Source organism: Leuciscus leuciscus, assembly GCF_965113295.1.
Source record: "Leuciscus leuciscus genome assembly, chromosome: 1".
Classification (NCBI taxonomy): Eukaryota; Metazoa; Chordata; class Actinopteri; order Cypriniformes; family Leuciscidae; genus Leuciscus; species Leuciscus leuciscus.
In genome coordinates this window covers 23,185,654-23,200,913 of record NC_138725.1, presented here as the reverse complement: position 1 = coordinate 23,200,913, position 15,260 = coordinate 23,185,654, and the positions used below count along the sequence as shown (strand labels likewise).

Genomic DNA, 15,260 nt, shown 5'->3' with positions numbered 1-15,260 from the left:
TTTTTACTCAAAAACGCCTAGAGTAATATTATAATAAATGGCTATAACTTGCTGAGGGATTGTTACATGTAGACAAAATTTCATCTGGAAGTCTAAAACAACCAAGTCTAACTTTCTAAAAGAAAAAAACAAAACTTCAGGAAGTTCTGTTTGAGTTCACACTGAAAACACCACATTTTTTGCTGCCGTTTTTCTTAAAATCCTGTTAATTTCATAAATTCTCTGACAAAAGAAATGTAAAACTGGGACTTTAAATGAGCTAGCTGGAAACTTTAGGTTCTCCTGTTTAAAATGATATATGGCACTTGATGCTTGCTGCTAGAATGGGTTAGAAAAACAAAGAAAAGTACAGGTGAGTCAGGCGCCCCAAAAATGTTCTAGGTCTTTAAGGGTTAAGTCTTCCCGGCAGAACTTTATGCTAAAGCTTTCATGAGTATTTTCAGAGCGATGAACTCACTGTTGAGGTTTGGAAGAGTTTATTAGTTTATTAGAGAAACACGTGTGGTTAAAGAAGAAAGAAAGAAGAGGAACTGACATCTTAACCCACACAGAACTGGTCATCTCTGAACCCAGTTTGGACTGAACCTGCTAATATATATATATATATATATATATATTGCAGATCCTTTATGTATTCCTTAACATGTTTTTAATGCCTGTTTTTTAATATTGCAATATTCATAAGGTTATTAATTCCATTATGTACAAATACCTGTTTGTATGTACTTATGGGACTAAATAAGAAGTACATTTTAAAATGTTTTATCTTATTCAGCATTCAATAAAAGGTACCAGACTAATACTTGTATTTATCCATTAAATAAGTTATTTTTGTTTGACCAGGTTCAGTCCAAACTGGGTTCAGAGATGATCAGATCTGTGTGGGTTAAGATGTCAGTTCCTCTTCTTTCTTTCTTCTTTAACCACACGTGTTTCTCTAATAAATGAATAAACTCTTCCAAACCTCAACAGTGAGTTCATCGCGCTGAAAATACTCCTGAAAGTATGTAGTCACACTAGTTCCACATTGCTAAATTAAAACTAGACCAAAGGTTATTAAAACAGTTCTGGAAGCACTAGAACTCAAAGCCAGAACACAAAGAGGACAAACGACAACAATCTGTTACAGTTTGTTTGTTAACAAGTAAAAGACATTGAAAGTATTAACAATGAATGAACCCATTAGGATTGAGTTATATTAGATTGATATTCATAAAGTTGACTGCAGTTCTCCTGAGCTCCAGCTTTTGCTCCTCTGATGGAAGCATAAGTCACTTTATCATCACAGCGAACCTGAATGAACATCACAGTTGTTTCAACCCACAATTATTACAGCATGTTGTTTGAGCTCAATTCATGAAGAACTGCATATAATCACACAAATCAAGAAGAACTGCATTTAAGAGGAAAATACAAACTATCATGTTGAGAGAAGCTGGACAACATCAAGGAAGTGTTCGCTCACCTTGTTCTTTTTGCCTCGTTTTTTACTGTACGCAGTGACTTCAGTATAAGTCACATCATCTGTCTGCTCCTAAACATCAATGGAAATATGAAAAAAATCAAGCTATTAAATGCCATCCATCAATAATATTTTACTTTTTGTCTATTATGGTCTTCGCCATGATGGAGCGTGAGGGTGGAATCAGCATTTAGTAACAGGGAGCACAACACACTCAGGGCCCTATCTTGCACCCAGCACAATTGACTTTGTACACCGACGCATGTATCATTCCTATTTTGCACCCGACGCACAGCGGACTTTCCCCTTCACAGACACAGAATTAGGAAATGAACTTGTGCTCCCGGGGGCGGTTCAGCGCTAAGAGGAGGCGTGTTCCGGCCCAAACGTTCCCTGGTGCTATTTTGCAGGTTTAGAAAACAATTCCGCCACTAACCAGGAAAAACCTAGTCTAAAGTCAGTGGCGAATTGCGCATGTTATTCATATGCTATTTTAAGGGTGCATGCTTGGTCATAATCAATGTAGCGTGTGCTTATCTTATCTACACACAGACGCAGCAGTTCGCATTTTTAGAAAACCATACAATCATTGTGGTGTCCATTAAGATGTAAAAAAATAGGCATAAATCTAGCTTACACATTTACCCAAATTATTATACGCCTGTTTAACCAAAGCTAATTTGGGTGGGTTTCTCCATCCCCATACAATGTCACTTCTCTGTGTTTTACGGCCCTGACGAGAACGTTGCTCTCCTCGGCTGTGAACCGCTCCTGGCGTGCGTCTGGCAAATCCGCCGTTATAATAGCATCCGCCATGGAACAAGCGCACCTGCTCTTAAAGGGAATGTGAGATGTCGCTCTGATTGATTTATTTCACGTTACGCCCAAACCACACCTATGAATAATGAAGCTACTTCAGACCAACCCATTTTAGATTTGCGTCGGACGCAAGAGTCATTTAAGACCCGCCCACAAAGTTACTTGCGTTTCAGATCGTTAAAATAGGACCCTCAGGGTACGTTTACACGAAAACGATATGCTTAAAATGTTTTCCGCGTACAGACGACACCGTTGTCAAAACAATCCCCATTCACACAGATCCGCGAAAACGACTGAAAACGCTGTATTCTGCTGCCAGGTGGTGATGAAACACTATAGACTGAACACGTAATACGCATGTGCATGATGTCATCATCTTCAGAGATTCACGTTTTTGTTGTTTACACAGAGAGCGTTTTCAAAAACTTGCACTTTGAAACCCGTTTTCAAAACTTTCCGTTTTCAGGGACCTAAAACACCATTGTCGTGTAAATGAACGGCCAAAACGCATAAAAGGTTTTACGTTTTTGGTTGAAAACGGTGTCGTGTGAACAGCCTCTCAATTACAACGAACTGACAAAACATGAGGGAAAACAGAGAGCAAGCTTTGGTGAAAACTAAGTGAATATTTAATGACACCAATAGTAATTTATCGCTATAAATTACATCACAAATGGAAAATGTTTACAATTTACACACAAACAGCCGCAACTTTCAGACGCCATCTTTATTTTTCTAGCTCAACTGTCACAGAATGGAAAGCACAGGATTGTGGGATATCAAAGGCAGTGAAGGATAGATCTGTGTTGCCTTCAAAACTCGATCAGATGAAGGAATCTCAGGAGACAGAAGTGAAACTAACATTGCATTCAGACGTGTTTTTCAAAACTTTGCGTTTTCAGGAAAAAACACAGTTGCAATAATAACAACAAAAAGTTGTTTTTTTCTGCAAAAACGCAGTTGTCGTGTAAACGGATAGGCAAAATGCATTATTTATTTTTTTACTGTGTCGTTAGAACACATCAACAACTTAACAAGAGGGCGTGGTCACTGGAAACTAGGAGGCGGGACAAGAGGAACACATATGACCAACACAAATAGAGACAGAGCCATGTGCTCAAACACAACACAGACAGAGACACATTAAACTAAGACAAGACTGACAGAACTGTCTGATGAGAACCCTGACATTTTATAATCTGAGTAATAAGAGTGTCATATTTCAGGGTCAGTCCTTATGAACATTAATAACTCATGGATCAACCTGCAATACTTACCACAGAGTCACCAGTCCCTCTTCTGTTGCCTGAAACATAATGTCACGGGAAAGTTTATGATCAAACACACACACAGTCTCTAATGCAGATGACAATCAGTTTTTAAAAGAGTCTAGAAGAATCTAGTGCTGTAGAATAGAAACATTATTTTTGTAACTCATTGATTTCTCTTCACTTTTAGAGAAAGAAGTTTGTCTAAATTACATATTTATTTTATCAGATGTTTTTGTCTGTTGTTACAAAATATGAAAAACTCACCTGCTCTTTTTTTACGAATCACCCAGAGAATAAGAGCCAGAAGGAGAAGAGCGAATGAAGCGGCAACAACAATCACAGTCACTGAGAGAGAGAGTATAGAGAGACACCATTAGCAGGACTATATTACTGTGTTTAACCAAATACATAAAAATGGCATATTTAATAGCATAATTATCCTTATTTACCATGTAAATTGATGCTTGTGATGATGATTTTATAGAAATTGATATGTATTAAAAGCCATCTGTACACTAACAGACTGTACCTCATATGTTCACTATATGAATGTGACATGATTGTTTAGGATTGTCTGGATGAGAATGATGTGTCTGACATTTAATGACAGTTACTTTTTACATTACGGTATTAGTTTTCATGTTTATGGGTTGTTGGTGATGTACAAGAGAATGGAATTAGAAAGTGATGTAGATTACAAATTAAACATGGCTTGAGTCAAAATCTGTGATCGGCAGTTCGAACAACGAGTCGTTGATGATGAGGATGATGTTCATACACACCTGGAATCGGAGGGTTTGGTGTGGTATCTGGAGTTGTTTCTGTAGTTGATGTTACAACTGTTAAAAACAAAATGGAAATAGAAATATGTCATATTTTAATGCATGAACACAATATCAAGGCATTTATTTTACAAAGTGCTGTAGTCCAGAGCTACAGTATCAGTGCTGAAAGCTGCTCACACTAACATGGGATGCCTTATGCTCAAAATATCAGATATCGTTGTTTCCACGCCTCCTCAGACTCGATGCTTACGCCGGTTGCCAGTTTGAGGACACGCAACAGAACGAGCGCAATTGACAATGAAAGCCGAGGAGACTTACGTTGACTTATCCGTGTTTTAATAAGCTCTTGTTCATAGAGATGTTTAGATGGATATCAAGGCTGTTTAGGTTGTGTAGAATCTGCAATCTCTGACCCAGTTTGTTTGATGGCTGCGATACGCTGTGTTTTCCTGCTATCTGGCATCCCGGGGTGTGGGAATACTATTGGCTGAACTGGCAGTGGGCGGAGTCACACAGGCCAAAAACAAAACCCGACTGACAACACGGAAAGTGTAATCCAGAGAGGATTCAGAAACTGATTCTAGAAAACTCCATGAGTCGGTCAAATGAGGATGATGTTCACACACACCTGGATTCAGAGAGTTTGCTGTGGTATCTGGAGTAAGTGTTGTTTCTGTAGTTGATGTTACAACTGTTAAAAACAAAATGGAAATAGAAATATGTCATATTATTTTAATGCATGAACACAATGTCAAGGCATTCATTTTACAAACTGCTATATGGGTAATAAATCCTCACGCAATACAGCGCCAGGCGAGACACACTCTGCTCATTACACACACTCTGCTCATTACACACACTCTGCTCATTACACACACTCTGCTCAATACACACAATACACACTCTGATCAATACACACACTCTGCTCTGCTCATTACACACACTCTGCTCATTACACACATTCTGCTCATTACACACACTCTGCTTATTACACACACTCTGCTCCGCTCATTACACACACTCTGCTCATTACACACACTCTGCTCATTACACACACTCTGCTCATTACACACACTCTGCTTATTACACACACTCTGCTCATTACACACACTCTGCTCAATACACACACTCTGCCCTGCTCATTACACACACTCTGCTCTGCTCATTACACACACTCTGCTCTGCTCATTACACACACTCTGCTCTGCTCATTACACACACTCTGCTCATTACACACATTCTGCTCATTACACACACTCTGCTTATTACACACACTCTGCTCCGCTCATTACACACACTCTGCTCATTACACACACTCTGCTCATTACACACACTCTGCTCATTACACACACTCTGCTTATTACACACACTCTGCTCATTACACACACTCTGCTCAATACACACACTCTGCCCTGCTCATTACACACACTCTGCTCTGCTCATTACACACACTCTGCTTATTACACACACTCTGCTCTGCTCATTACACACACTCTGCTCACACTCTGCTCTGCTCATTACACACACTCTGCTTATTACACACACTCTGCTCATTACACACACTCTGCTTATTACACACACTCTGCTCCGCTCATTACACACACTCTGCTCATTACACACACTCTGCTCATTACACACACTCTGCTCATTACACACACTCTGCTTATTACACACACTCTGCTCCGCTCATTACACACACTGCTTATTACACACACTCTGCTCATTACACACACTCTGCTCATTACACACACTCTGCTCATTACACACACTCTGCTTATTACACACACTCTGCTCCGCTCATTACACACACTCTGCTCATTACACACACTCTGCTCTGCTCATTATACACACTCTGCTCATTACACACACTCTGCTCATTACACACACTCTGCTTATTACACACACTCTGCTCTGCTCATTACACACACTCTGCTTATTACACACACTCTGCTCTGCTCATTACACACACTCTGCTCATTACACACATTCTGCTCATTACACACACTCTGCTTATTACACACACTCTGCTCTGCTCATTACACACACTCTGCTCATTACACACATTCTGCTCATTACACACACTCTGCTTATTACACACACTCTGCTCATTTTACACACACTTTGCTCATTACACACACTCTGCTCATTACACACACTCTGCTCATTACACACACTCTGCTTATTACACACACTCGGCTCATTACACACACTCTGCTCATTACACACACTCTGCTTATTACACACACTCGGCTCATTACACACACTCTGCTCATTACACACACTCTGCTTATTACACACACTCGGCTCATTACACACACTCTGCTCATTACATACACTCTGCTCATTACACACACTCTGCTCATTACACACACAGGGACGCAGCAGCACACAAACATGCCAAATATAATATAATGTAAAAGATTATTATTGTGTACATAAAGATATTGTGAATCCGGCTTGTCCTGTAGATTGTCCCTTTAACCACACACACACACACACACACACAACTTTAAACTCACACACGAGCAGATCCGTTCCCTCGCTAGAGAAGCGTTCAGTGTTTACGCTTGCAAATTCTGTCATGTTAATAGCGAATCCACAACTGGCTTTTAAAGGGAGATGAGACTCTGATTGGTTTATTTCACGTTACGCCCAAAACACACCCATTACTCATTAAGAGAATAGAGACAAAACAGAGTGAAACACAGTGAGCTGCTTCCCATAAACCTTCAGCTTTCCTGAATCAATGACATTATTAAGCCTTAGAATTCCTCAAACTGCATAAATCCTTATAATTCCCAATATTGACGTCCCTCATGGGTCATACATGAAATATTGCATAAATCAGAAGAGTCTATTTTAGCCTAGTATGACCCATAGGAGGTCAATATTGGGAATTATAAGGATTTTTATGCAGTTTATGACTTTGACCACTAATATTTTACAATTGCCAAACGTATGAAGCCATCAGGAAGAGTAGAGCCAGTGTGTGAAAGTTTTGACAAATCTGTTTGAAAAGAGTGTTTTCTCACCTGAATACTTGACAGTGTATCTGACTGAGGTCTTGACTTGATTTCTGAGAGTAAGCTGACATCTCCACTCTCTGTTGTTATCTTCATTCAGGAGTGTTGTAGTCAGAGTGATGATACAGTGATATTGATCTGATGATGATGATGATAATATCTGATATCTGGAGTCTGTCTTCAGATCAACACCAGTCTGATTCACCCACAACAGCTCAAATCCCTCAGAACTGACCCGATCATCACAGGAGAATCCAGTCTCTGAATACAACTGACAGGAGAGAGTCACAGAGCGGCCTGGACTGATCTCAGTCTGTGAGGATGAAGATGATGATGATGATGATGATGATGGAGACACTGAAACTGAACACAAGACACAAATCACAGACTCTTCAATCATCATCTGAGTTTAAAGGGAGAATCTGCCCTTTTTAAATTGACAAGATAATCATAAACTTACCATGAAGAACATGCAGAAGAACACGTGCATCAGGTCTTTGTTTCTGTCCGTTCACATATTGTTGGCAGATGTATAATCCATAATCTTCTTCTGTGACGTTCTTGATGTTCAGAGAGCAGTCAGACTCCAGACTCAGTCTCTCATGTCTCTCTGTGTCTTTCTTCTTTATCCCTCCAGTAATCAGGTCAACTGCGGTCTCTGAATCTCTGCTGTAGTTCCATGTAGTTTTAGATTTGCAGTCAGGAAGAGCATTATTACAGGACAGACGCACATTTTCACCAGAACTGATGAACACATGATCCTCCACTCCACTGATACCTGAAACACAGTATATCTCAGTGATCATTATGATATTAATAAATATAAACCATACCAGCATAAAAACCAGAAGAATCAAATCATACAGTCTTTTTCCTGTGTTTGATAGTTAATGCATTAATAAACATTTATGGATAAACCAAATCAAACGCCTCTTTAAGAAGGAATAAGAAATACCCTGAGTTTGAAACAAATGTAAATAATGTAATATCATCATATCTTGAACTCTTGATGTCAGCTTTGTCATAAACATTACTGGACGGAACAGGATTAGTTGATCCTCCTCTTCAACCGTAGAAAATACACTAATAACTGCCCTTAAAAGCTCTTTATCTGTTCTGTGTTTCTCTCTTTCCTTCAAACTCACCCTACTGTGACTTATGCACAGCTAAATACAAAATAACAATTCAAAACCCACAAAGAATATTTGTGGAACAGTTCCCAAAGGAAGGAGCAAAACTCAGGGAAGGTTTGCTGGGATCAGTAGTTCACTCTCCATCCAGACACAGTCGTGATGATACTGTACTTCTGTTCTCTGACAACACAACATCACTTCACTGAGCTGAACACTCGTTGTGTGTTTGATAGTAAGTTTATGATCAATCATGAGCTGAGTTTGGGAAGTAGTTAACAGTGAATTTGATCATGATTAGGGTCCTCTCAAGTAAAGTCATGACACAATAATGCATTAACAAATCATTTAATACAATATGATTAAACATGCACTAGGAGAATCTATATTTGTTTTCCTTTACACCACCAGTACAACAAAACAAACAAACAAAAAAGATAAAGGTTATTTGTAGTTCTTTTACTCACAGCGCATTCACTGTGTGCTCATACTATGATCTCGATATCAATATTGTTAAAAGCTCTATATAAATGAAGGTGACTTGACTTGACAATATGAGCTCATCCCAGATAGAAATGTTGTTGTTCTATGAATGTTTTGAGAGCATTATGTTTTGTTCTTGTAATGTTTTCTGTAGATAATTTTATGTTTGTTACCAGAATGTTCTCCTAAAAGGAAGGATAACACTCTCTAAACATTCTTATACAGTTTTATTGGGAAGTTTCCCAGCAGACACAGGACTGAACCATCTTTTCCTCATATGTCTCTAGTATCCTGTTTACACTCAGTGCATTTGGGGTCAATATGACACCAAAAATGTATAGAGTGATTGTATTATTATATATTTTTTTTTACATTTTTAATAATACACATATTATATAAAAAAAAATTTGGTTTACTTCTCATCTATACATTAATGCTTGGGAGATTTGAAGTACTTTTGTACCTATTTACTGCAAAATAGCTCAGCTACACCATTAGCATGCATATGAAATATTACCTTTTTATAAAAAAAAAATATATATAATTAATGATGATCGAAATTAAATATGAGTTGTTTCTGGATATTGATCTCGGTGTGAGATGCATAATTCTTCATCTGCTGGTTAGAATTTGTTTTGCAGATAATATAGTTTTGCCAAAAAGTGTAATTACCATACACTTCCAGCAGAGGCGCCATAGAGATCCATTCATTTATTTTTGGATGTGACTGACTGCTCTTATAACAGCTTTTGTTATGGATATATATATTTAAACATTTTAAAATACATGAAATCAGTATTTTTTGTTGTTATTTGAGGTCTTTTGAAGATCTTTTGAAGATGTCTCTTTTGTTTTTTTGCAATAATGCCACATAAATTTGCAGTAATGACACTAAAAGAAAAGACTTGAATGCAGTTACATATTATTTATTTCAATAATCCAAATGTATAAAATGAACTTTAGAATAAGAAACACATTTTAGTACATTTTAGTACATGAAAGTAAAAATGTGTGTGTGTGCGCATGCATGTGCATGTGTGTGTGATCATGTTCATTCCACATTGCTTTTTTGTTCTAGTACACAGTAAATTCCACAGTGTTAAATCAACACTGCTCAGAGCAAATATGGTCCCACTCTACAGAGTGTTAAAGTAACACTAAAGCGGTGTTAAAGTTAATGAGATAATTAAGTGATTAATTTAGTGATGATTGAGCATTATTGAAGACACCTGATGTTAACAAGCAGAATCACTGAAGGAGAAAATCATAAATTGTAAGTTACCATTATGGTGATGGGTGTTTGCTTTAGTTGGGCTCTTGACCCTTATATGTTTACTTTAAATTTTACTGTTGTTTGTCTGCTGTTATTGATGTATAACAGTCAAATGAACAAAGTAAAAGTGTGATCTGATAGTGTTGGTTATGTTTTGACATAATCATGCTGTGATCTGAAAAATGAAACTTATTGAGATAGTTTGGTTTATCTTGTTACCAGCAGCTTTGTGATTTTAACAGCATATGATTATCAATACTTTACTTATAATCCAAAATATTTCATAAACATTGTTCTGATCAAAACACTTTCAAATTAATTTATTTAGAAACACAGACATCAATAATCAGCCTGTGAATCTCAACAATGGTGACAATAATAAAGCATGTTGCAGTGGCTGCCACCAATCACAACTCATTAATGGCTCCCATCATGCATTGCGGTATGAATAAATTATGATCTGAATTGTCTATTTAATTTACTTTCCCTAATTGAATATTCTGCTCGTCACCATTGTTGAGATGCATAGACTGAATCTTGACGTCTGTGTGTGCCTAAAGGAAATATTTTTTTGTTTTAAACAACTTTTAAGAAATCCTTTATATTATATAAAAAATTCTGGATATTTATGCAGATTCACAGTTATTTTGTAACCAACAACATAAATCGAAGTCAGAAATAAGATTCATAATGAGTTCAGTGATCAAGTTCAAATGATAAATTTCATAATATAACCAACACCATCAGATCACTTTTTTTTTCTTTGTTCATCTGGCAGTTATAACTCAGATACAACAGCCAAACTAACTCTAAAGTAAACATATAAGGGTCAAGAGCCCAACTAAAGCAAACACCCATCACCATAACGGTGGCTTACAATTTGTGCTTTTCTCCTTCAGTGATTCTGCTTGTTAACTGCAGGTGTCTTCAATAATGTTCAATCATCACTAAATTAATCACTTAATTATCTCATTAACTTTAACACCGCTTTAGTGTTACTTTAACACTCTGTAGAGTGGGACCATATTTGCTCTGAGCAGTGTTGATTTAACACTGTGGAATTTACTGTGTACCAGGCCTTCATTTATGTGTGAGAATATTTAGATTTATGTTGGAGTTATAGATTTTATTTGCCAATTTCTATAAAAATGCTCTCTATTGCAGTCACACCTGTGTGTGTGTGTGTGTGTGTGTGTGTGTGTGTGTGTGTGTGTGTGTGTGTGTGTGTGTGTGTGTGTGTGTGTGTGTGTGTGTGACGTTCGTTCCACATTGTATTTGTGCTCTAGTACATTGATGTATGGAAACAATTTTCATTTCAAAGACATTCATTTCAAAGGTCTTGAGTGTGACTTAAAAAAAAAAAAAAAAACCTTCAGAACAACCGAATCAAGCCCAGTTTTGTGTGAATAGATAGATAATTTAGAAAAAGTCACAAAATCTTATTGCACTGATATGAAGGAAACATTTTTGTTTTTAACTAAAGAAAAGTCAAATTATGGTTCGGTCCTGGAGGGCCACTGTTATACTGTTATAGTTGTGTTTTATTTTCTGAGAGTGCAAGCATGATGTTGAATCATCATCATCACATTGTAACATAAATTCAATGCCATTATCATTGATTTTTGGATGAAAAAAAACAACAAAAAAAAAACATTATGGGTGTAAAAGTGATATTGATTCAATGCAGTAACATTGACACATTAACACTGATTTAACATTGTTTGGATGGTTGCTTGCTATCTGGGACCCTCATCAAACACAGCTAATCAATGTCTCCAGGATTACTAGAAAGCTACAGACAGGAGAGTTTATCAGGGTTGGAGAGAAACTCTGCAGGACAGTGGCCCTCCAGGACAGAGTTTGCCCATCCCTGGTTTTCTTTATGAAGCACGTCACCGTTATTGAGATTCACGTGCTGATTCTTGAGGTTTGAGTGTATCAAAGTGAAACAGTAGTTCAAAATGTTTAGTGTTTTCTATATGTTTTACTCTAATCAATTATATGAAATGAATAACACATGACAGTCTAGAAGAGGTCAGCTGATCAGAGCACTACATGATGACTATATCATTATCATCATCATCAAGTAGATGACATCATCTGATCACATTAGTAGTGGGAATCTAGTAGTAGTAGTATATTTATCAAAGTGATTTTCCCCATCATAGATAAAGTTTAAATGACCAACTCTTTTGGTACGTTCATATGGAGAAGAATCATCATGATAGAAATTCTAAAAATTTGAATTGAAAGAAATAAGAAAGCTATAAGAAATTGAGATTGAGAGCAAAAACGCAGCATGTAATTGTTAATAAAACTACACGCTTGTTTATAAGAAAGTTTGGGAATTATTAACTCATTTATGTGTCCAGCGCTGTCACGTCAGGTCAGGGCTGGACTGGTAATCTGGCATACCGGGCAAATGCCCGGTGGGCCGACGTGCTTTTTGGGCCGATACATCTTATACTTTTTTTTTTTTTTTACGGCCCATAAAACTCGTACATCGGCGGCCCTTTCGTTTTGTTTTGTTTAATTGACGGCGCTGGGTTAGTGCCGGTGTAATGCATTGGTCAAAAAAAAGTAAGCGTGGGCCAGACCGGCCCATGAAACGCGTAGATCAGCGGCCCATTGGTTGTTTTCTTGATTGACACTGGGCTGGTCCAATCACATCTTTAAACACCTCCCCCTTTGGGCTTTGAGTGAGCGTGCAGTGTGTCAGTGTGTATCTGTCAAAATAGTCTGAGACATGGAGAAGAAACGCAAGGAATGTGCAGAGAAATAGCGTGAAAAATAGATACAGGCCCTTCAAGCAGACGCTGTAAAATGTGTCAAAATATGTTTTCTTCATCAGCATGACCTTCATCAGCTCCCGTGGCTGATGAGGAGGAAAGTGAGGAGGATCAGGAGAGAGATGAGATAGGGTAGAGTCTGCGGTAAGCAGAACTTCGTTCAAAACACTTTGGCTATGAGTGTAGGAACCCATTACCTAGTTCAGCATTATTTCCACATCTGCATAGTTGACGATTAAAGAAATTTACTAGAAGTTTAAAGAGACGCGTTTTTATCCATGGTTTCCGCCAAAATAGAAGCTTGATGCAGTTTCCGTCAAAATAAAAGATCATGTGCTTATCTCTTTCAAGTTTAGAAATTAGTACAAAACTAATTATTATATTTTTCAGTGCATTTGTTTTACAATATATGGCTATTAGGCTACTGTCATGAGATTAATATTATAATTATTATTATGTAGTAGTGTAATATAGACAGACACTGTTACTAAAAGAAGTTTGATTTTTTCTTTGTTTAATTTGCACACTGAATATGGGTTGGAGCTTTTAATTTCGAACCCTCAAACTGCACCAGATTTATGAATATAACATTAAAATGCACAACATTTTCTTAGGGGGAGCATGCCCCCAAACCCCCCTAGAAGGACTGAGGTCCACCCACCACAGTTTTACCAAAAATCCTGTGAGAAACACTAGTATTGCTATGCCAATGCAGCTTAGCTTGTTTTTTGGATGCATCACTGTGGAGTATAGTTCAATTGTATTAATAAATTACAATTTTGTACTTATTTCATCTGTTAACTCTCACTCGTTTATACTCACTCATTACATGGCATTAGTGGTTTTAATGAATAGGAGTTGAACAAAAACATATTCAAGGGCGTGCAAAGATGGGTGGTGTTTATGATCATATGTAGTGGGCCAGTCTGGGCCAAAATGCCAGGGCCGATTTTCTGTCCCAGTCCAGCCCTGCGTCAGGTGTCAAAAGAACGAAAGACTCAGAAGAATCAGACCCGAAGACTCAAGAGATGAACTAATCATTTCTCTTTCCGGTACAGAACCCATAGGATTTTGCGCATGCGCGGTCGACACAAGATGAACGAATCACTCTCTGTGACAACTCAGTAGTCCTGAGTCATATTAAAGATTTGTTCAAAATAATCGAATCGTTCATGACCGACGCATCATCACTAGAACACATTTACTATTACTGTTCTTGCCATAACACACAGTCCCAAATCTACCCGAAGCAAACTTTAGTCTAAAAGCATAATTAGAATGGAAACGGCACTTTTAAGTTTGACCGTATTTACGTTTTCGGTCAAATTGCCTTTTGAATGGGAGTGAATGCGGCTCGACTATGCATCAAAAATCGCTGTTTTTAAAACACTAACAAGGCTCGACACAACATGAAACTTTGCTGGAAGTATCACCAGGGGCTCTACACATGAACTCCAGCATTGAGAACATTGTGTACACAGAGTTCACTAAAAAGAAAGATTTTGAACAACTCACTGCAGCTCCGCCGCCTAAAATAGTTCTTAGGGCTCTCTCACTCTCTCTCTCTCTCTCACTCTCTCTCTCACTCTCTCTCTCTCTCTCTCTCTCTCTCTCTCTCACTCTCTCTCTCTCTCTCTCTCTCTCTCTCTCTCTCTCTCTGTGCGCATGTGCGGCGTGTTTGTGGGGAGCGCGTGAGCAAGGAGTGTGTGGAGTTGCTGAGTGAGTCAAACTTTTCCTTTCTGAGTTTATTTATTTATTTTGAATATTGCTGTAAGTTAGAGGAGAAGGTGTTATAGTGGCTATTTTTGTCAGTTTATCTGATAAAGATGGGCTCAAATTCCGATGGATTTTTCTGTTTGTCTGCTCGGCACACGTGCAAGTGCATGCCGTCAGATGAGTCCGTGTCTATTGAGAGTGTTTTGGTCGCTATTGGTCGAGAAATAGGTGCACAAAACATAATGTCCGCTTCAAGAATGAATAAAGCAATTGTCGTTTTTCTGAAGGAAATCGAAATGGTTAGTCAATTGGTGGAGTGTGGTTTGACTGATGTATTTGTTCCAATTTTACCTTTGTCTAGTCTTTCTAAAAGAGTGATGTTGTCAAACGTACCTCCATTTATTTCTGATAAAGCGCTCGAGTCTATCTTAGCTCGTTATGGAAAATTGTTGGGCAGATTAGAATGATTCCTCTAGGACTGAAAAATCCGGAGTTGAAACATGTCATGT

At 37.9% G+C, this 15,260-nt stretch overlaps 1 protein-coding gene across 1 annotated transcript in view; it reads right to left on the bottom strand.

Moving 5' to 3' along the window:
* The window catches only part of LOC309498564 (uncharacterized protein), a 270,271-nt gene that overhangs the window by 12,831 nt on the left and 242,180 nt on the right, over positions 1–15,260 (bottom strand). The window contains exon 6 of the mRNA XM_082169347.1: positions 7,370–7,723. Coding sequence (XP_082025473.1) covers positions 7,370–7,723 — 354 coding nt within the window. The remainder of the gene's footprint in view (positions 1–7,369; positions 7,724–15,260) is intronic.